A 21,541-nucleotide genomic window follows, 5' to 3' on the forward strand; every position below is an offset into this window, starting at 1 on the left:
GAAATCTACACATTTGGGTTCGTCTTTGACGTCTCTAAAAACTGGTCAGAGATTTTAATGTTAAACTAATTAACACAAAAGTTATGGCCAGTAAATCAGTTTTGTGGCCTAAAATTGTTCAACTTTGATGCGAAATATCTCGAAGACAGTGAACTTTGAAGTAAATATGGTATATTATATTGCTTACAGCCGTTGCTGATGTTAATTAATATGATAAGCTACAAAAAACATTAGAAAACTAAGGGATTCAGATCGAAGGTCATTATTAATATTATAGGACATTAATTACACAAATTGACTAAGTCCCACAGTAAGCTCGCTTATATAAGGCTTGTGTTGAGGGTACTTAGACAACTATATATATAATATATAAATATTATACTTAAATACATAGAAAACACACATGACTCAGGAACAAATATTCATGTCACACGAATAAATGGCCTTACCAGGATTTCAACCCGGGACCATCGGCTTCATAGGTAGGATTACTACCCACTAGTGACACTAGTTAGGGTCATTGGCGTTAGGGACCCCCTTAACGAGGCAAATCATTTAACACTTACCGTCCCTATAGGAATAAGCTAACATAAGCGTCATAGTTACCAGCTATAGTCAATTTGAAGGGCATCACTTTCCTATGGTACTTGAGTACGATTTTCTCTGGATTCACGATGAGAGGCTGCATAGGTAGATCTGTAACGTTCGTATAGTATTAATTATTTGTAAATATACTAAATTGAGCCTTATAGCTAGGTAAAAAACTTAATAAATTTTCATATACACCCTTAAACTACGTCCAAAAGAGAGGTCTGGGCATTGTGAATGTCATCTCGCTTTGTGTGGTAGGGAACATCCAGTGGATGTCATTCCAGATCTAGAGCAGAGCCCAACTGGGGAAGTACCTCCACCTTACAGAAAACAGCAGCCAAATAACACTAGACCCTACTCATAGTGTTGTGTTCCTGCCGGTGAGTAAGGTTGCCAGAGCTCAACGAGGGGGGGGGGGGGGGGGGGGGGGGTTAGGGTCTGCAACGCGCATGTAACTCCTCTGGAGTCGCAGGCGTACATGGGCTACGGAGACTGCTTACCATCGAGCGGGCCATACGCTTGTTTGCCACCGACGTAGTAAAAAAAAAAAAAAAACAACGTTAGTGAAACAGTAAATGAATCAGCAGTGCTAACCGCCTACCATGCGTATGTTACCTCAACTTTGTGGTACAGCGTCATTTTCTGGGGCAATTCCACTGATCGCGAAATGGCCTTTAAGGCACAAAAAACTTGTTTGTGTTCAGCTTTAGAATACCACGTTTGGAAAGCTGTTAACCGCATTTTTTTAGACTGAACATTTTAATTTTACCTTACAACATAGACCAATTTTATGCTATTAATAGTTCTCGACGATATATTCACAATCATTACAAACAGCTCTTCTTACTAAAAGTATTTTTGTCACTTCACTGTCGGGCAAGTTGTAGAGGAGACAACAGGGGGCGAGTTGTCACGCGGCGCTAGACAGAACACGCTCCTCAGCACCTGCTGGTCCCCCGTCGTGTAAATATTACTATGACTTACCCACGCCAGATGAGATGTCGGGCAAGTGTACTAATGCCCCGGTCTCCTCTGCAACGGGGGGAAGGTTGTCACGCGGGGCGAGACGGAACACGCTCCTCGGCGCCGGCACCTGCTGGTCGCCCGTCGACGTTGACGTGCCGTCATCCAACTCCATGTCTGTGGGAATAGGAGTAATATGACAGTGGTTGTGTTTTATACCAATTTAAAAATAAAAATAACAAAATAAATAGTTATTTGTTTTAAAAAGGGGCAAAGTTGTTGTTTAACCGCTCGTGCTGATATTGATAACCGAGCAAGCGAAAGATTCCAAAATTGAACCACGAGCCAGTGGTTCGAAAATTGGAATTTTGAGCGTTAACGTAGCGTAAACGAGATGGCGCTGTACAGCTCCATAGGGAGCGTGCATGAACTGTAGGAGGCAGCACAGGAGTCGTCTGATTATTGGCGCGAAGCGTAAATGTGATGTTTATTGTTCCGATGTAGCCCACAAGATGGCAGAACCTATTATGCACAAGAAAACACGTGATGTGTAAATGTACATGTATATAATTCCGATTCAGGCCACAAGATGGTAGACCCTCCAACGCGCACGGTCCCTATACATTTTGCGGTAACTCTGACTGTAAAAAGTTGGCATTTGACAAATCAGTGACCGCACAACACATGGCGCAGTACAGCGCCATCTGTTTTGGATGTCAAACTAAGGGGCACGGTTTTTCTTAGACTTTACCTCTTACCTGCAATCATTTCTTTTTTTTATGCAAATCGAGTTAAATGGATGTTTCAAAGCTCAACTAAGAAAGATTATTTTTAATTTTGTTGAAGAAGTTGAAGAAATTGGTGTTCAACGAGCATGTAACACTTCTGGAGTTGCAGGCGTCCATAGGCTGCGGTGACTGCTTACCATCAGGCGGGCCGTATGCTTGTTTGCCACCGTCGTGGTATTAAAAAAAAATATTAAAAAAACCAGACTTATAATTATAAATATAACTTTTAAAACCCTATTTGGACCGTCCAAGAACGTACACGCAATTTTGGATATACATATTGGTAACTGGCTGAATCAACTTTTTTGTCTAAGTGATAAAAAAAAATTATGTAATTATTTTTTTCTCATAATATAAAAACAGATAAAAAAGCTACGTAACGCAATATTTTTTTATCATGATTTGATATTTGATAACTTGTTTATGAGCATTTTTTATAACTTGTTTATTAGCATTACTTTTTTTTTGTATACTTTGTAATTACTTGTGAGTTCCTGTAAATGGCTTTCTGTATTAATCTTGATGTCCTATTGTAAATTTAAAGCTCTTGGTTCTCCTTAACATAAATAAATAAATAAAATAATTAAATAAATGAGCAGTGACCCAGGGGACAAAGCTGTCCTACCCTTTTGTATGAAATAAGGGTTCGTCCACTGGGTCACCCAATCTTTTTAGTAAAAATTTCACGTATTTTAATTTTTGCCGGATCTGGCATACATATTAATGATCTTGTTTCATTTTTACCATGTTAAAACTTTCAAAAGTTGAACTAATAATGATTAAGGGATTCACTCAAGTTCTGTCGACCGACCAAACACCGCAATGTATCGAACATCGCATGCAAGTTCTTGAACTGTCTCAATGGGGCCACAAAGTACAGAGAGTCCGCTCAGTACAAAGTGCCATTTTCGCCGCACGCACACAGACGTGACATTTACGCACACAGACGTTACATTTACAGGCGTTCTCGGGCACTCTCGAGCAGAGCTTAGTCGGGCTGTGCGCGCGTTGCTCACTTGACGTCCCCGCCGCTACGTAGGTACCTACTGTCATGTACGTCAAAATGCAGTCTCTAAGGAATGTAAACATGATAAGATGTATGTATAAACGAATCGATGTATGTATGTCTGTAAACTTATATTACCTACTCCTTTTTAAAATTCGAATTTATGCCTATGCCTTTTCCAGGCATAGTACGATTTATCGACCACATACGCGCCAATACAATTTCATCCTTAGCCCTCCGATTTAAGGTTCAAATTAGATTGTACTTTCGGAAAATGAGACTTGTCTTCAAATGAATCATCAAAGCTGGATTAATTGGAATATATTTGATTTTTTTGGGAAAACCTTGTAGATTGGTTTTGACGACCGGTCTGGCCTAGTGGGTAGTGACCCTGCCTATAAAGCTAATGGACCCGGGTTCAAATCCTGCTAAGAGCATATATTTGTGTGATGAACATGGATATTTGTTTCTGAGTCATGGGTGTTTCTATGTATTTAAGTAATCATAATTATAATATATTATATATATCGTTGTCTAAGTACCTACAACACAAGCCTTATTGAGCTTACTGTGGAGCTTAGTCAATTTGTGTAATAATGTCCTATAATATTTATTATTTATTATTGGTGGGGCCTGGAAAAGGGTTAATACAGAAGCAACCCTAGTGAGTCGGGCAAGTTTAGGTATGTATATTCAAGAACAGCGGGAACGAACCTTCTGTTTATTTGTTATTTTGTGACGGGGTTTAATACGTACCATCAGCGTAAATGGATGCCTTCATCAACTGCACATGGTGGCTCTGTCTGTTCTCCAATCGCGCCAGTTCTGCAGTGGGACTCTTCACTCCAAAACCTAGCGAGAAAACAACTTATTCTTAAAAATATATATGATAATTATTACATAAGACATCTGATATTATTTATTGCTTCATGAAAATACACCGTGTTTTTTTTTCCGTTAATTTTAAGGGTCCTGAGCTTAAAGCAACTTTCTCAAAGACACCAGTATTCTAATGAACTCTATTTCGGAGATAATCGGCCATCAGGGCCGTATGCTTGTTTGCCACCGTCGTGTTATAAAAAAAAAAAAAAAAAACAATAATTATTTGTATCTGATAATGTCCCTACGAGCGTATATGTATACTTGCCTTATAGCCTGTTTACATATTTATTAGTATTTAGTACGAGTTCATATATTTGCTACTAAACGTATCTCAGACGATCGATGTTCGACATGACATTTATATGTCACAGTTTTCAATTGTTTGGTTGAGTTAAATGTAATGCCCATGTTACAACAACGCTATGCAACATTTAATTTAATTTTTTTTTAACTATGCCATTTAGTTTCCTTACGTACTTACCCATCCGAAGTTAACGGAATTCAATAAAAACACGATGTATCAATCGTTTGAACATAAGTTAAGAAATCGGTTAAGCTATGCGGTGAAAGATTCACTAATATAAATCTAAATAAAATCTCTAGCACAAATGGGGGCGCCACTTCACACTCGATCTTATTCTCTTAACCAAGTTATGTTAAGATAATTAACCAAATGATTACCTCGGCCGCTTAGCTACTTCTGATGCTGTAGGCATCTATTTCTGAGCATGAAGGTAATTTTGAAGTATTACCTCTAGTAGAGTCGTAGAGGCTTTGAGGCTCGCCGTTGTCCTCTGTTGTGTCCATATCAAAGGCTGTGAAGTAAAAAAAAGATATTTCATCTTATAAATAGATTATAAAAACCGGACACAAGCGAGTCGGACTCGCCCACCGAGTGTTCCGTACTTTTTAGTATTTGTCGTTATAGCGGCAACAGAAATACATCGTTGGATTGGAATCCCAATAGTGACGCCCTGTGAGGCGAAAAGTTGAAAGGCTAACGGTAGTGTAAGAATATGGGCGGATTATCGATAACTATAAATAACGATGTATACATAGATACGTATCCGCTTCCCCGTATCGAAGAAGTGTTCGCAAAACTTAGTGGAGGGCAACATTTTTCCAAGTTGGATTGTAGTCAAGCGTACAATCAGTTCCGACTTTCCAAAGATTCTCAAAGGCTTACTACTATTAATACGACTAAGGGCCTGTTTATGTATACACGTCTCGTATTTGGATTGGCAAGTGCGCCCGCGATTTTTCAACGGGCGCTCGAAAGCGTACTAGCGGGTATCGAAGGGGTAGCCGTGTTTTTAGATGACGTGTGTGTAACGGGGCCCACTAAAGAAATACATCTGAAAAGGTTAGAGGAAGTTTTTAAGCGGTTCCAAAATGCGGGGTTGAGGTTAGGTAAAGATAAATGTGCTTTTTTTCAGGAAAGCGTCACATACTTAGGTCATATTATTAATAAAGACGGGTTACTGAAGTGCCCAAAGAAAGTTGAGGCAATTGTGAGTGCTCCTCGGCCTAATAATGTGACAGAATTGAAAAGATTCCTGGGTATGTCTAACTATTACCGAAATTTCGTTCCAAATGCATCATCTTTGCTAGGGCCTTTACATGAGCTATTGCGCGCTGACGCGCAATGGGAGTGGTCAGAGCGGCAGCAGGCGGCGTTCGAGGCGATGAAGCGCGAGCTGGCGTCAGATCGCGTACTCACACACTTTGAGCCGAGCGCGCAGCTGACGGTAGCTGTAGATGCTGGTCCCTACGGTCTTGGGGCAGTACCGGGTCAAATTGGCCCCGATGGTATCGAGCGACCGCTCGCCTATGGTTCAAGGTCCCTAACAGCCGGCGAGCAAAACTATAGCCAGCTTCACAAAGAGGCTGCAGCAATTGTATTTGGTGTGACACGGTTCCACCAATATTTATATGGCCGGCAGGAGCCTTTTATTTTGAAAACGGATCATAAACCGCTTTTAGCAATATTTGGCAAGAGCAACGGTATTCCTGTAATGACAGCGTCGCGTTTAATCCGGTTTGGCATAATTTTGTCAGCATATAATTACAAAATTAAATATATTACCAGTAAACAAAACGAGGTTGCGGATTATTTCTCGCGTATACCGACTCAGAATCAGGATCCGCAGGAGTCAACACTTGAAGATGAGGAAATACATACTTTAAATTCAATGCAATTAAACAGTCTCCCGTTAACATATAAAGATATTCAGATAGCGACAGCCAGCGATAAGTGTTTACGTACTGTACTTAGGTATATACAGTATGGCTGGCCACGTAAAATTAAATGTAGGAATATTTATCCATACTTTTTATACCGTAACGAACTCGACGTAGAACAAGGTTGCTTATTACGAGGGCATAAGGTGGTTATTCCGGCGACTTATAGGCCTAGGTTGCTACAAGAATTGCACAAATCGCACCAGGGAATAGTCAAAACAAAAAGTAATGCACGAGCGCGCTTATGGTGGCCTAACATAGATAAGGATATCGAACAGCTGATTAATGCATGTACCGTATGCGTGCATCAGCGCGGCGCGCCCCCGCGCGCCCCTCCTTCGCCATGGGCCCGCCCCACCTCTGCGTGGCAAAGGGTACATATAGACTATTTCTCGGTGGGTCAAAGGTCGTTCTTAATAGTAGTAGATGCCTTTAGTAAATGGCTGGAATGCTTAGATATGGGGAACAATTTAACTACGCGGAATTTAATAATAAAATTGAAGTTTTTGTTTGCTAGGTTCGGTCTTCCAAGAGTTATTGTCTCGGATAATGATGCAAAAATAGCTTCTCAGGAATTTGTCGAGTTTTGCAAAATAAACGGGATACAATACCTTACGTCGCCTATTTACCACCCGTGCAGTAACGGGATCGCCGAGATAAATGTTCGCACTTGTAAGACGCAGCTAAAGTCCATTTTACAGTGTCACTCGTGTGCTCAGATCATAGATGAAAAGTTACAAGACTTTTTATTTGAATACCGTAACACTGCACACTGTACGACGGGTGCCAGCCCGGCTAAGTTAATGTTGGGCCGCGAGCTACGCTGTCGGCTGGACTTGTTGCGACCGCCGGCGCCGGCGCCGCGCGGAAACAATAATAAGGAAAATGATAACAATAAAAATGTTAGACGGTTCGAAATAGGTGACCTAGTGTGGGCCAGATGTTATGAAAACCGTAAACCTTGTTGGAAAAAAGCGTGTATATCTAAGAAACTTGGCAATAGAATGTATGAGGTAAAATTAGAGAATGATATTGTAGGTAAGAGGCATATCGATCAATTATTAAAATATACGAATGTGGAAACTGATCTGTTATCGTCAACTGACGTATCAACGTCAAATTCTGCCGATTACACACCTGTATCAGACCCTCTCACTTGTTCACTTGATATTCCAATTACGGTTAATGATCAATCGGACAGTACGGGGGAAGAGGTGAGAATCGCGGAGGGAGAGATGACTGAGACCGAGACTCCTATGAGTGCGAGTGAAAATAATCAGGTAGTTGAATCATCGGAGCATTCTGAGCAACCGGTGCAAGACAATAGGGAGGGAGTCTCGTCTGGCTCATTGCCTGCTCCTCAGCCTGGATGTAACTTAAGACCTAGGCTTAAGAAAATTAATTATAAGGTTTAGCAATTAAGTAATTTGTTGTAATTGTCCCCAGATTCCCAAATTAAGTCGGGAGGAGTTGATATGTATGTATGCATGTCAATGTGTGCGCGCGCACGCATCCCATTACCTACACATACAAAGTCAGTAATAAACCAGCTGTGCCTCGGTACGATTGCGTTTCATTGCTCCCCACTCTACCCACATATATCTCACTGTGAAAATTTCTACTGTCTAACTATCACGGTTCATGAGTTATACAGCGGTTATTACGGTTACAGCCTGGTGACAGACAAACAGACGGATGGACAGCGGAGTCTTAGTAATAGGGTCCCGTTTTACCCTTTGGGTACGGAACCCTTAAAAGCTTTTAAAAACATAAGTCATATAGTATTATTATTATCAATGCTTCGACTTGGTAATACCATAAACAAGAAATTAGTCTATTTCAATCCGCAGCGCCATCAAGTTTTGCACGTTTAGCTTTCCAATTTTTTTTATATAGAATTATGTATAACTGTGACCTGTAATTTTTTTTTTTACCAATAAAGAAACTAAACTAAACTAAACTAAATTCGTGTCATCCACGATGGCGCACAGATTTGTCAAATTTAACCTTTAATAACTCAGCCAAACGCGTCTTTGTGAACGACACCATCTATAGGAGAAAAAAGCTCTACCTTTCCCAGCCTGTCCCAGTAGATCAAGCGACGTATGCTGCATAGCATACAGGCTATCGTCTCCCAAGCCGGGCGCTCCGAGGCCACTGAGGCCGGGCCCGCTGAGGCCGAGGCCGCCGAGCCCGGGGCCGGCGAGGCTGCTCAGGCCTCCGAGCCCGGGGCCGACGCCGCCGAGACCGGACGCGGCTGATACTGGTGGTATTTGAGCTGTTAAAAAAAAGTGTACAGGTTTTTAAAGGGTCGATAAAGCGCTGAAGTTGCAGGCGTCCATAGGCTACAGAGACCGCTTACCATCAGGCGGGCCGTATGCTTGTTTGCCAACGACGTGGTATAAAAATTGAACAATTAATTTAATTAAGAATCACATCAAATTTAAAAATAGATATAGTATCACTAGAGGCAGCGCGCGTGTGCCGTGAAAAGTATGTATGTCAATTTTAAGGTTTCGATTTAGACCATAAGGTGGCAAACCCTCTTAACACGCTCTATACTTACTAATTATTGTTTAAAGAACAGAGGAAAACAGGTCAAAGATCACTTATTCAACAAATGGTCTCGCAACTTTTACGCCTTCTCGTGCGCCCTCTGTGTCAATCAAAGACTATACTCGATATTTAAATAAAAGTAAACAAACAATTTGTACATTTTCGGGTAGTTATAACATTCATTGGTTAACCAACCAAATACAAAACCGCCTGGATCTGTCACTGAACGACCTGACTTTAACCTACATTATTTGATCATGTAATGTTTGACGACCGGTTTGGCCTAGTGGGTAGTGACCCTGCCTACGAAGCTGATGGTCCCGGGTTCAAATCCTGGTAAGGGCATGTATTTGTGTGATGAGCACGGATATTTGTTCCTGAGTCATGACTATTTTCTATGTATTTAAGTATTTATAAATATTTATATATTTATTATATATATCGTTGTCTAAGTACCCTCAACACAAGCTTTATTGAGCTTACTGTGGGACTTAGTCAATCTGTGTAATAATGTCCTATAATATTTATTTATTTATTAATGTTTTCATCTACCGTCAACTGGCTTAAAGAGCCGTTTGAGGGTAGATTTTGTTTACTTTTATTTAAATACCTAGTATGTAGGTATGTATTATATTGTTTGCGTCTTCATTTTGTTAAATTATATGTATATCGGCACTACCCGTTCAATGTTGTAAGTTCAAAGTTTCCTGCTACCCAAAGGTTGTCTGGAAGAGATCGCTTCTTAGCGATGAGACCGCCTGTTGTTACCTAATTTTTACGTGTTTTTTTCATTTTCTGTCTATTTTTAACTGTATGGTGCACAATAAAGAATATTTACTTACTTACCTAAAGATACAGAGTATAGTGCCCACTCTGTTTCAATCAGACTAATTTAGACCACGTAATCGCGCCTTCCTGGCAGTTCCTAAAGCGCGCCCTGTGGCGTACAGGAACTCACCATTACTTCGCGCCTTACAATACCTAAACGCACTTCTCAAGTCAGCCGACTGCGATGTTTTTGCCGGTAGTTGGAAGATGTTATGTGAGACGATGGATGATCCGTCTTCAGTTAGTATTTAAGTTTATTGTTATTGTGTGACACAACTTTATGTCAAAGGTTTAGGGTGATAATAATATTGTATGATAAAAACTGTGTAATCTGTTTAAATAAATAAAATAAAACATAAAATTGCTTAGAATCAGCAAAATATTGCAAATTTATGTTTTGACTCTTCAAAATGCTAAAAAATACGAACGTGTGAAGATCATTTTAATTATTTTTGATGCGTGAATTTTCACGCTATATTTTGTGAAAGGGACCAATGCAATATATAACGTTGATGTTCTAATCACAAAATAATTTTCTATAATATCGACTTTATTATTAAAACCATTAAAATTGCTACGACACGTAGACGGTCTAAGTACCTGGCGCGGCGTTTTTCTGCAAAGATTCATTGACCAGCTGCCGCTTGAGCACGGTCGGCGTGGGGTCGTCCTCCTCGTCGGAGTCAGTTAAACCGTACTTGCTGAAATGCTCCACCTGTCGACAAATGTATGATTACAGTTATCGTATCATGAATATAATTCAATAAGCACTCGTCATAAACACACATAACAAAGATAGCAAGCAAACGCAATCCTGGTCAGCAGGACTAATTTCATATAATGACAGATTAAATTTCAATTTCAAATAACGATTTCAAGTACCCGTGGAACATAAGAAATAATCCAAATCGTAAGGTACCTTAAAATAAAATATAGTTTATCTATAGTTAATATGGGTAGTTTTTGATAGTCAGTATTGGGCTCAGTAGTTTGACCTGTTACAATTTGGTGCCGTGAACAGGATATACGTTTTTAGTGTTTTCCTTTATGTATAATAACATAATAAAAAGTTGGTTCTTGTTGGTCTGTCTCGAGAGTTGAGAGTGACAAGTGTCAAATCCGTATGAAACTTATTATAACCTTGAAACCTTGTATTGTGAGTACTTACCCGGAACACCCAACTGCCGGTCTGCGGCCGGTATTCGATGAATTTTGTGTCGTGTTTGTCGCAGACACGACGCAACTTGCCCTCGTAGTCCATTGTTAATAATCTGTAACAAATGATTACTGGAGTTAATAATTCATTTTCTGACGTTCGAACTGAATAAAGCGTAAACGTCCACCAATTTTTAATTGATAATGCGTTACAGCGCTGACAAGACGTATCGAGGTTGGTTCAAGCCCAACTCTTGGTATGATTAAATAACCAACCAATGTACCAATTATTTGGAAACTGTACCTCTCAGGGTCCGTGATGGGGGTCTTCTCCGTCTTGTCCCTGGGCCAGATCCGGTCCAGCGTGACGACCGCGCGCCGGTTGAGCCCCTGTCCGACCGGCGGCTTGTCGGAATCTTCAGGATATACGATAACCTCCTTGTTTAGGAAGTGCACTGAAAATCAACAATTTACTTCTAAGTGTAGTGTACTAATCAGTCAAACAGGCTGTTAGGGCTTATTGCGAAAAAAAAAAAAACATTTGTTAGTATAAGAATCTATGATGCCGCTAAGAATCTTTCTTTTAGTCATTTATGTTGATTTTAAAGAATGTTGTGTTACGTTGAATTGAAAGCGCAAAAACCTGTTTGATCTTGTTTTTTCTACGACATTTAGCTCCGCAAGACAGTCAATTACAATAATCGACATCGACGGCATCTTATTACAGATGTAGTGAACAATTCTTTGCCATCGTATTTTCTCGGTAACGTTCATATTTGTCATGCTACTTCAGCCAACTTCAGTACTTTTTGTACTGAGACTGACCGAAGTAGCATAACACGTTCGTACGTTTCCGTGAAATGAAAATACGATGGTAATAGTACATTACGATACAAGTGCGAAAAATAGGAAATTCGAAATGAGTGGCGATAAATTAAAACACGACCGAAGGGAGTGTTTTAAATCGACACGAGTTGCGAATTACCTATTCGCATATGTATTGTACAACGTTTTACAGTACATATGGCCCTTTAAATGTTCGACACAGTAACGTAATATGCTAATTTTCGCACTAGTGCGGTAAAGTCACACCATGTGTACTGTAAAGAATTATTCATTACATCTGTAGCGTTGTCTCATCTCGGTAAGAGTTGGGTACGATTTCCAAACCCTTGATCTAGTTCTAGGGCTTAGGATGCCAAAAACGGACCCCGACCCATTATACGTGCTATAAAGATGTGGAAATGCCTAATATAAGAAGGATAGAGATCCGACCTGACCTTATGAATATAGATATAAAGAGATACAAGTTAATACATTCAAGAGGTTGTATAGTAACTTACCTAACGCGTCGAGATCTAAGTTGGCAACGTCGACCTCGCAGTCGTAGAACACGTTCCCGTAGTTCTTTCGACCGATAGTCAGGTGTGGCACCACGCAGGAACCATCCGGTCGCATGTACGCTGTAGAAAAAAAAAATATTAATGACATATTAGAAAAAGTAAGGGCGAATCGCCTAGCGTGGTATGGGCATGCGGTGCGGAGGAATGAAAGTTATGAGACGAAAACGGTATTGCGAATTTTTATTTGAGTTTGAATATAAAGAAAAACTTCCCGTTTATTATTGCTACAATAAGGTGAACATATCCTAACATAATGTAGTAGTGTACAGTAAGTAGTGTATGATATTGATTTGTGCACTTGACATCAGAGGGACACATATAGAATAAGTAAACAAATTTAGATATTTAGGCAGCTTAATCCGCAACACAAGACTCCAGATGTACAGATGAAATAATATCAAGGATAGCAATGGCGAAAACAGCTTTCAACGCCAAAAAAATTTGCTAAAGGCGAAGATCTCTAAGAATACGGACGTTACTACGTTACTACTAAGTTACTATGCAACAGATGGACCCAGGTACGTCCTTAACGGACCCGGGTACGTCCTTAAACTACGTCCACAAGAGAGGTATGGGCATTGTGAATTTCATCTTGCTTTGTGTGGTAGGGCACAGCACAGCGGATGTCATTCCAGATCTAGAGCAGAGCCCAACTGGGGAAGTACCTCCACCTTACAGAAAACCGCAGCCAAATAACACTAGACCCTACTCATAGTGTTGTGTTCCTGCCGGTGAGTAAGGTTGCCAGAGCTCAACGAGGGGAGGGAGGGTTGTTAGGACTGGCAACGCGCATGTGATTCCTCCGGAGTTCCAGGCGTACATAGGCTACGGAGACTGCTTACCATCAGGCGGGCCATATGCTTGTTTGCCGCCGACGTAGTATTAAAAAAAAAAAATACAAAAAAACGCCAGAATAAGACACATCTGGAGCATCACTTTGTATGGGTGTGAGACGTGGACAATGAGACAGAAAGATATGAAACGAATAGAGGCTTTTGAGATGTGGTTGTGGAGAAGAATGGAGAGAATAAGTTGGACGGAGAAAAAAACGAACGAGGAAGTGCTGCGAAATGTTAGAGAAGAAACCTACTAAGGATCATAGAGAATAGACGAGGCAAAATGATAGGTCACTTGATAAGATACGACACTTTCTTTAAAACTATTTTGGAAGGCGAGATCGAAGGTAGAAGGGGAAAACTACGAGCAAGTTACACGCAGCAAATAAAAATAAAAAAAATATATAGGACATTATTACACAAATTGACTTAAGTCCCACAGTAAGCTCAATAAGGCTTGTGTTGAGGGTACTTAGACAACGATATATATAATATATAAATATTTATAAATACTTAAATACATAGAAAACACCCATGATTCAGGAACAAATATCCATGCGCATCACACGAATAAATGCACTTACCAGGATTTGAAACCGGGACCATCAGCTTCATAGGCAGGGTCACTACCCACTAGGCCAAACCGGTCGTCAAAAGGAAAAGCAAATGTCGTGTCTTACAGGGATCTAAAGAATTTGGCCGAGAACCGCGAAAACTGAGGGCCTACCGCGAACCACGTTCGACGTGTTGCCTCTCTGTCGTACTCGTAAATTGCCCCTCTGGTGTCTACTCCACCGACAAGAGCCTTGCTCTTAAATTAAAAGAGAGAGTTGTGAACTTACCGACCATCTCTTCTAATGAGGGTATGGTGTAGTATCCAGGTCTGGTAAGCTTCACGCCCGCCGGGTGCGGCGCGGCCGGCGGTGGTTCTCGGGTCATGCTCTCCTCCTCTGAAACTATAGTACATTGTAGGAGAGGCTGGAAAACCGCTCAAAGATGGACGAGTGAGTTTGAGGGCCGACACGTTAGTGGAGGTCCTCAAATAATACGAGTCCATCTTTAGCGTTTCCGGCCGAGGCATTATAATGCCTTTCACGACTACTGCGGGGAAATAAGAAAACATTTGCATAACTATAAGTACTCTAATAAAAATTAATATTGGCGTGAGGACAATTGTTGAAAGAAAGCGATATATTTTTGCCAGGAACATTTATACTTTCTTTACTAGAAGAACACATTTTTATAGCGTAGATAAGTGATTCTTGTATTTTTTAGTCAAACACAATTTACACTGTCAAACTCAGTAAATATTTTCCGATCCCGCCTTTTTAATTTTTTTTATCACTGAAGAGGCGTTTTTCTGTTGTATGCTTCAAAAGCGTTTTTGCTAAAAAACCACAAAAGTAAAAACGCCTTAAGCGTGAACTGAACGGTTTTGACGTTTCTTTTTTTTTACACAAGTAATTGGTCCTATAAATAACCTAATTTTATTTTTGAAGGAAAAAGATGCGCCAAAAAAGACCTTTTACAATCACCAATGACAGATGATGATAACAATGATCACCAATGACAGATGATGATAACAAAGAAACATTGTACTAGTGGTGATTCAGGTGCTGCAGCTATTGCCTACTTTCCAGCTTGGTTTTAGACCATCTATTGCCACATTTCCGAACAGTGGCGTGAAAAAACAATTTTTATTTATTTTTTTCCCATATATTTTTTTTATATCAAGATTTGCATTGCGCCGTTGTGATTTTCTATTCCTGCTATAACTTCCAGTAATCCGGCTTCCTTGTGTCAGCTTCAGTGCCGGATTAGTGAGATTGTACTGTATAAGTAAATAAAAAAACTGGGATATTGTATTACTTTGTGTATGGTGGAGGTAAGGTAAGGTAAATAAATAAATATTAACCAAATATTCCGCTTATCTGTTGCGATGTCTCGCATGAGGTGCACGGACTCTGTCCTCCCCAGAACTGGAACACGCTCGAAGTATTGGGATACTGGGTTTCTATGGGGAAGGGAATGATGGGTTAGGGTAAGGTAAGGTAGTATAGGCCAGGCGGTCGGCACTAAATTTCTGTGAAATATGCTGGAAAAGTGGAGCGGGCGTTGATACACAAAATTAGTTGATGAGGCATTCCACTCGAATGTCGTTTACGTGACGCCATTCTTCTAATACTTCCTGAAAATGCTGAGAGCAATATTGGGTCTGGTTTCATTAATTGCCTAACAAATTGGCGGTATATTCTCGAGCTTTACGGATTTCATTGAGGTAGCTGCGTGGAATGTTTCTCATAATAAATTGTTGCTCGCAACTATATAAAAAAGAAGTCTTTTGATGAACATACGCAAGTGTCAGTAAACTAATCCCACTCCTTATACTTCCCTTAGTCGCCTCGTCGACCTCTCGGGACTATTAGAACACGTGTATAGATGACGCACTTGCATCAAAGTGTACTCACCGGACAAGCTGTCGATGTTCTCCTTGTCTCTTTCGCTCCTAACGCCGAGTTCCCGCACCGAATGTTCGGCGGATGTTTCGGCTGCGGAAGGCAGCGATTTGCGGAGGGGCTTCGTTGTTAGCCTGCCACGACAAAGTTAATAAAATAATTTTTTGGCAAAAAAATAATAATTTTTGGTACAAGCTTTTATACTCATTGAGACACTAGGGAGTTTTACTGCAATGTTCTGCCGCCAGAGAGTAGCACTATCACATCACATAAACCATAGCGTAACTTATACATACTGTGCCTTAAACAGTTTTTACTAAACCTTAGTTTTTAATTGCGTGGAATTCTGACGTCTCCTGGTGATGTCAGGCAAAAAAATACTCCTTAAATTTATGGTGAGAATTACAAGCCAAAATAAAACATCGGAAATACATTGGGACATGATTATTTTTAATTTCAATCATCATAATACTTTATTCGTGAAAACAATGATAGTTTAACTTTAAAGTGCACTATTTCGACAAGAGAAAATATTAGGTATTTTTTTGGGATAAAAAATAATTGTTACTGGTATCATTCTAATGACTTTCATATATCGTAAACCTTTGGACTAAACTTATATTTTTTATTCTTTGTACTATCTCGTCTCGTTTTAGACAAAAAATAATGTTCAAGTGAATTGATTTATACCGTGGCATTCCCAGCTATCCTCCATACGAACCCTCTTTTTAGCATATATCTGGCCACTGTGATATATTATAATTATAATAAGTTTCTATGTCACGTGCTTGAAATTATTGTTATTCTTTGTATTTTCCTAAAATCAAACAAATTAATTGATTGAGTTTATCAAGCGTTTTGACGTAATCCGCCGTTCGTGCGGCGGCAGCAGCGGCGAGCGGCGGCCATAGGTTGGAGTGGAACACAGCGACCCGACCTTTGTTCCTATACCTATGGACGCCGCTTGCCGCTGCCTACGTGGCACGAGCCGTGAGTGTGTTCTCCTTCTTACATCTATCTACCCTCCATTTCAAATGACAGGCTATTAAAATATATAATATTCTCTCTGATACATTTAAAGAACTGCCTTTTAATATTTTTAAGAAGACGTTATTTAATTATTTAATTGAACATTGTTATTATTCTGTCAATGAATTCATTAACAAATGTTAATTGTAATATTAAATTATTCCGCCAATGGTATTATTTATTTATTTTAATTAAAACCTTATTTGTAATTCATTGACATTGTACATGACATTGTAATGTTTATCGTAGTATGTAAGGTTAGGTTTATATCTTGTACATAGTTAATTTAGTTAGTAAGTAAAAAACAATATTTGTACGCCAATCATGGCAAAACAAGGATCGGTCAAAACCAAAAATGTAACACCCAACGATATACGCTTGTTTGTCTCAAATAAACATTAATTCATTCATTCATTCAAAGAAATTGCATAATTGTTTACGTCATGACTCATGTCATTCGGCTTTCAACAGTTTGAACGTGCGAATGTGTTTGAAATTACGTTCAAGGGAACTGCCCACTTTGAAAATTTTCAGTCAAATAAGAGTTCATGCAAGAAATATTAACTTTATATAAAAATAATTGATAATAATATGTACAGTAAAAAAATGTTCACTATCCCTGAAACGTCAAATTATGACAGCTTTCAGAATTCCACGCAATTAAAAACGAAGTTTTATGACATTGATGCATCAAGGCGGTTTGTTTACAGAGGCCTACCGCGAAACGCGGAAATCGATTTTTTTTTATCTGGCCTCTTTATCGCTCGAATATGCAAGAATAGAGAGGCAGATAACGAAATTTCTATTTTCGTGGTAAGCCCTCAGAATGTGGTAGTGGCGCCATCTACGCAGAGTTTTGCATAATATTCCCTATTCTAAAAACCCGAAATACAATTCGTTTGCGTTGTTTTATCACAGAGTTCCCATGGCCACCTGTCTCCATCATCAGATCAGCTCCATGCCATCATAATATCGTATTGTCATCCGATTTACAATTTATACATACAAAATCTTAATCAGGAAGTGGGTCAAATTTAGCTTCCAAGATTTGGCCCACACTAACATACTGCTTGATACAGTTGATACGAGCAGTGGAGCAACACTCCTCCTTTCGGCTTTTCTCGGCACCGCTCGGCTCAGCATTGCTCCGAGCAATTATTAGGTTTGGCACAAATTGACGTCCCTATACGTGCACGACCACAGATAAGATAATTACTTTAATTTTGACAACCCTAAATGGCCGTAAAGGATAGTGCCATACATTAGGAAGAGACAGCATAATTCGTCCCTGAATCGCTGTCAAACTTCGGTTTTGTAGGAAGTTTCCTTTCTGTATGGTAGTACTATTATATATTCTGTAGTACGAGTATAATAATAGCTTATAACATTATTTTGGTTTGTTTTAGGAGAAGAGTGAGCTTACCAACTAGATCTGCGTTCCGCAAACTGTGCTGGTAGCTCCTTATCTGTAAACAAATTAACGTATTTTAGCTTAGCGAAAATCCAGTCTTTCTTCTAAGGCCTTGCAAAGAAAAAATTCAAATTTGCCAGTGAAATTTGAACCTATATCGTAGGAAATAGAGTTGGTTTTTCGTTGTTTGAAAATTTTACTAAAGTAGAGAAATGCAAATAGATCGTGTCATTCACGACGACGCGCCCCTCGAGACGTATTGTCATGTCATTAAAGGTTAGATTTGACAAATTTGCGCGTCATCGTGGATGACACGAACTACATATAAATAGTTAAAATTTATGAGTTTTGTTTTTGAAACCTTTTAAAAAGTTTACCTGTTCTTTTTTCAGTTAAATTCGTAAATTTGTTTCCATGACTACTATGACATATTGAACGACCGTGCACACCGGGTGCGTGTGCGTAGACGTCCACGCGTTGTTATATACAGATACTTATGAGAGACGGCACACCGCTTGCGTGACGTGTGCGTGCGCCGCTCAAACATTTCAGCGCACGCGCACGTCGACGCACAGGCAGCCGGTTTGCTCTGGTTTTTATTATGTTTGATGCAATCAGCCCAAGAATTAAATACATTTATTTTCATGTAACCAAGACACATTTTACTAGTAACACTTACACACTAAGGGGTTAGCTTAGCAGGTATGTAGACTTAAATTTAAAACAAAATAGCACAGACGGGAGAATGCAATCCCTCGCAGTATGATAAGTAGGGACAGTCAACCCTGTCCGCTATCATTGGCAGGATGCTGTTGGGACTGCCGCGCGCGCCTGGTAGTATAGAAGCAGTCCACACGCATAAGTACGAAGTAGTTTTTCTAAACTTAATAGCATCGTTTGCAGGCGTTTCTGCTTATTTCTTTTTTTTTTTTTTATTCCGGACAAAAAACAGTAACACACAGGTGTAGACACAAAAATAAAATACAAAGAATAATGAAGTGTGAGACCAACAACATCGTCCACAAATTACTAGATTACCTACTGATAAATCTACAATATATAGCGCTAGGTAACAATATAAAGGATATAAATATAACAATATAAAGGATATAAATATATTTCAAAATTAATTAGGTATGGCGTTGGCGCATCGTTACTATTGAATTTCTAATATGACTTGGAACAGTTGGAACTCCGGTAGCCGTTTAAGAAGTGTAGCACTTTTACGGCGGGTTAACACCCCTCCCACGGAAAAAAAAAAACCGTTACGAGACTGACACAGAGAAAAATACGATCCGATCCCAACGACGACCTTCGGCGCGGAATAATGGAACTTAGATTTGCCTCTTGGAATGTTCGCAGTTTGTATAGGCCGGGTGCTGTTTACCAAGTAAGCAAGGAACTTCACCGTTATAACATCCCGATTGCAGCATTGCAAGAAGTAAGGTGGCCCGGGAGGGGGGAAAGTAATATCGATAATAATCATGTTCTATTTTATAGCGGGGGGGATGATGGAAGACATGATAGGGGAACCGGCTTTATGGTATCGAAAAAAGTGGTGGGAAATGTCATTCGGTTCCAGGCAATTTCTGACAGGCTGAGTCTCCTGCGTATTAAAAGTACCTTTTACAATATCACAATCATTAACGCATACGCCCCAACCGAACTCTCCGAGGAGGGTACCAAAGATGACTTTTATGAAGAACTTGAGGCAGCTTACGACCTGATCCCGGAATACGATGCCAAGGTTGTTTTAGGAGACCTGAATGCTCAAATAGGACGCGAGGACATATTTATCCCTACTATCGGTAAGCATAGCAAGCACGAGAAGTCCAATGACAATGGTATACGACTAATAAGTTTTGCTGCTGCTAAAGCGATGGTTGTTATGAGCACCATGTTTCCACATAAAGATATCCATAAGGGAACATGGAAACACCCTAACGGGGTAACGGTCAATCAAATTGATCACGTCTTAATTGACAATCGTCACAAAAGCGCAATAGAAGACGTGAAAAGCTATCGGGGTGCGGATTGTGATAGCGACCACTACTTGCTGGGCGTGAAGCTAAAAGCGAGAATTAAAATAGTACGCAGAGGACGTAAAATAGAAAACCAGAGAATCAATTTGGAAAGCCTCAAGGATAAGGACATGGTCCGACAGTTTCAACTCGAAATAAGTAACAGATTCAAAAATTTGGAATCTCAAGAGGATATAAATACAATGTGGGAGGAGACTAGAGATATAGTAACAAAAGCAGGGATAGATATATTAGGCAAAAAGAAGCGAAAGAAAAGGAGGATGTGGTGGAATGAGGAGTGCGATCTAGCTATGGCGGAAAGACGAAAATTTAAGGTTCTCGCAGATCAGGACAACAAATGGAACGATAAATATCGGGAGGCACGCTGTAGGTTTAGGAACTTGATTAGAAATCTGAAGAGACAACATCTGGAAAATCACCTCAGAGATATCGAAACCTTGATAAGAGCTAATAAGAGCAGAAAGTTCTATCAAGAGCTGGGCATGATTAAGAAAGGATACCAACCTGGCGCGCAGTTTTTAGAAGACAATAATGGAGACCTTGTTGTAGAGACGGAAGCAATAAAGTATGAGTGGCGTCAATATTTTATGAGCTTGCTCAACTGTCAACCGGTGAACAGTCGTATTGAGGTGCAGGCAACAGAGGAGAGTGTGGATACTGTAGAAGAGCCAACATTCAATGAAGTGAGGAAAGCTGTCATGAGGCTGAAAAACAATAAATCCCCAGGGGTGGACGGAATATATGCAGAGGTATGGAAGTATGGCGGGGGAGCAGTGCAATCTAGACTATATGAGATAATTATGAAGATCTGGAAAGAGGAGCGACAACCCGAAGAGTGGAACACTGGAGTGATATGCCCCATCCACAAGAAAGGTTCCAGGAAAAAGTGTAACAACTACAGGGGCATCGCACTGCTGCCAACGGCATATAAAGTGCTCTGGTATGTCTTATTGGGTCGACTTCAGCCTTATGCCGAAAACATACTGGGTGACTACCAGTGTGGCTTCCGCCAGAACCGCAGTACTGTGGATCAGATATTCCTGTTGAAACAGCTGATGGAAAAGAAATGGGAGTTCGCACAAAACATCCACATGTTATTTGTTGACTTTGCCAAAGCATACGACAGTGTTGACAGAGAGACACTGTATAAGATTTTGCGATACTTCAAAGTGCCAGAAAAATTGGTGAAAATGATTATTGTCGCTACCAAAGTCAGCAAGATGAGGGTAAGAGCTTGCGGAGAACTGACGGCTGAATTTGAAGTTGTCACAAGCCTGAAACAGGGAGACGCCCTTTCGCCAATGCTATTCAACTTGGCACTCGAATACGTCGTCCGAAAATTACTTATGCATGA

At 40.0% G+C, this 21,541-nt stretch overlaps 1 protein-coding gene across 1 annotated transcript in view; it reads right to left on the reverse strand.

Annotated features, from left to right (window-relative positions):
- LOC133532441 (nuclear pore complex protein Nup98-Nup96) overlaps positions 1-21,541 on the reverse strand; it is a 90,011-nt gene that overhangs the window by 40,848 nt on the left and 27,622 nt on the right. The window contains exons 21-32 of the mRNA XM_061871117.1: positions 18,158-18,200; positions 15,718-15,839; positions 14,092-14,205; positions 12,354-12,473; positions 11,315-11,465; positions 11,024-11,126; positions 10,456-10,570; positions 8,543-8,749; positions 4,983-5,045; positions 4,105-4,200; positions 1,576-1,731; positions 607-696 (exon numbers count right to left, since the gene is read on the reverse strand). Coding sequence (XP_061727101.1) covers positions 607-696; positions 1,576-1,731; positions 4,105-4,200; positions 4,983-5,045; positions 8,543-8,749; positions 10,456-10,570; positions 11,024-11,126; positions 11,315-11,465; positions 12,354-12,473; positions 14,092-14,205; positions 15,718-15,839; positions 18,158-18,200 — 1,380 coding nt within the window. The remainder of the gene's footprint in view (positions 1-606; positions 697-1,575; positions 1,732-4,104; positions 4,201-4,982; positions 5,046-8,542; positions 8,750-10,455; positions 10,571-11,023; positions 11,127-11,314; positions 11,466-12,353; positions 12,474-14,091; positions 14,206-15,717; positions 15,840-18,157; positions 18,201-21,541) is intronic.

Source organism: Cydia pomonella, chromosome 27 (genome assembly GCF_033807575.1).
Source record: "Cydia pomonella isolate Wapato2018A chromosome 27, ilCydPomo1, whole genome shotgun sequence".
NCBI lineage: Eukaryota > Metazoa > Arthropoda > Insecta > Lepidoptera > Tortricidae > Cydia > Cydia pomonella.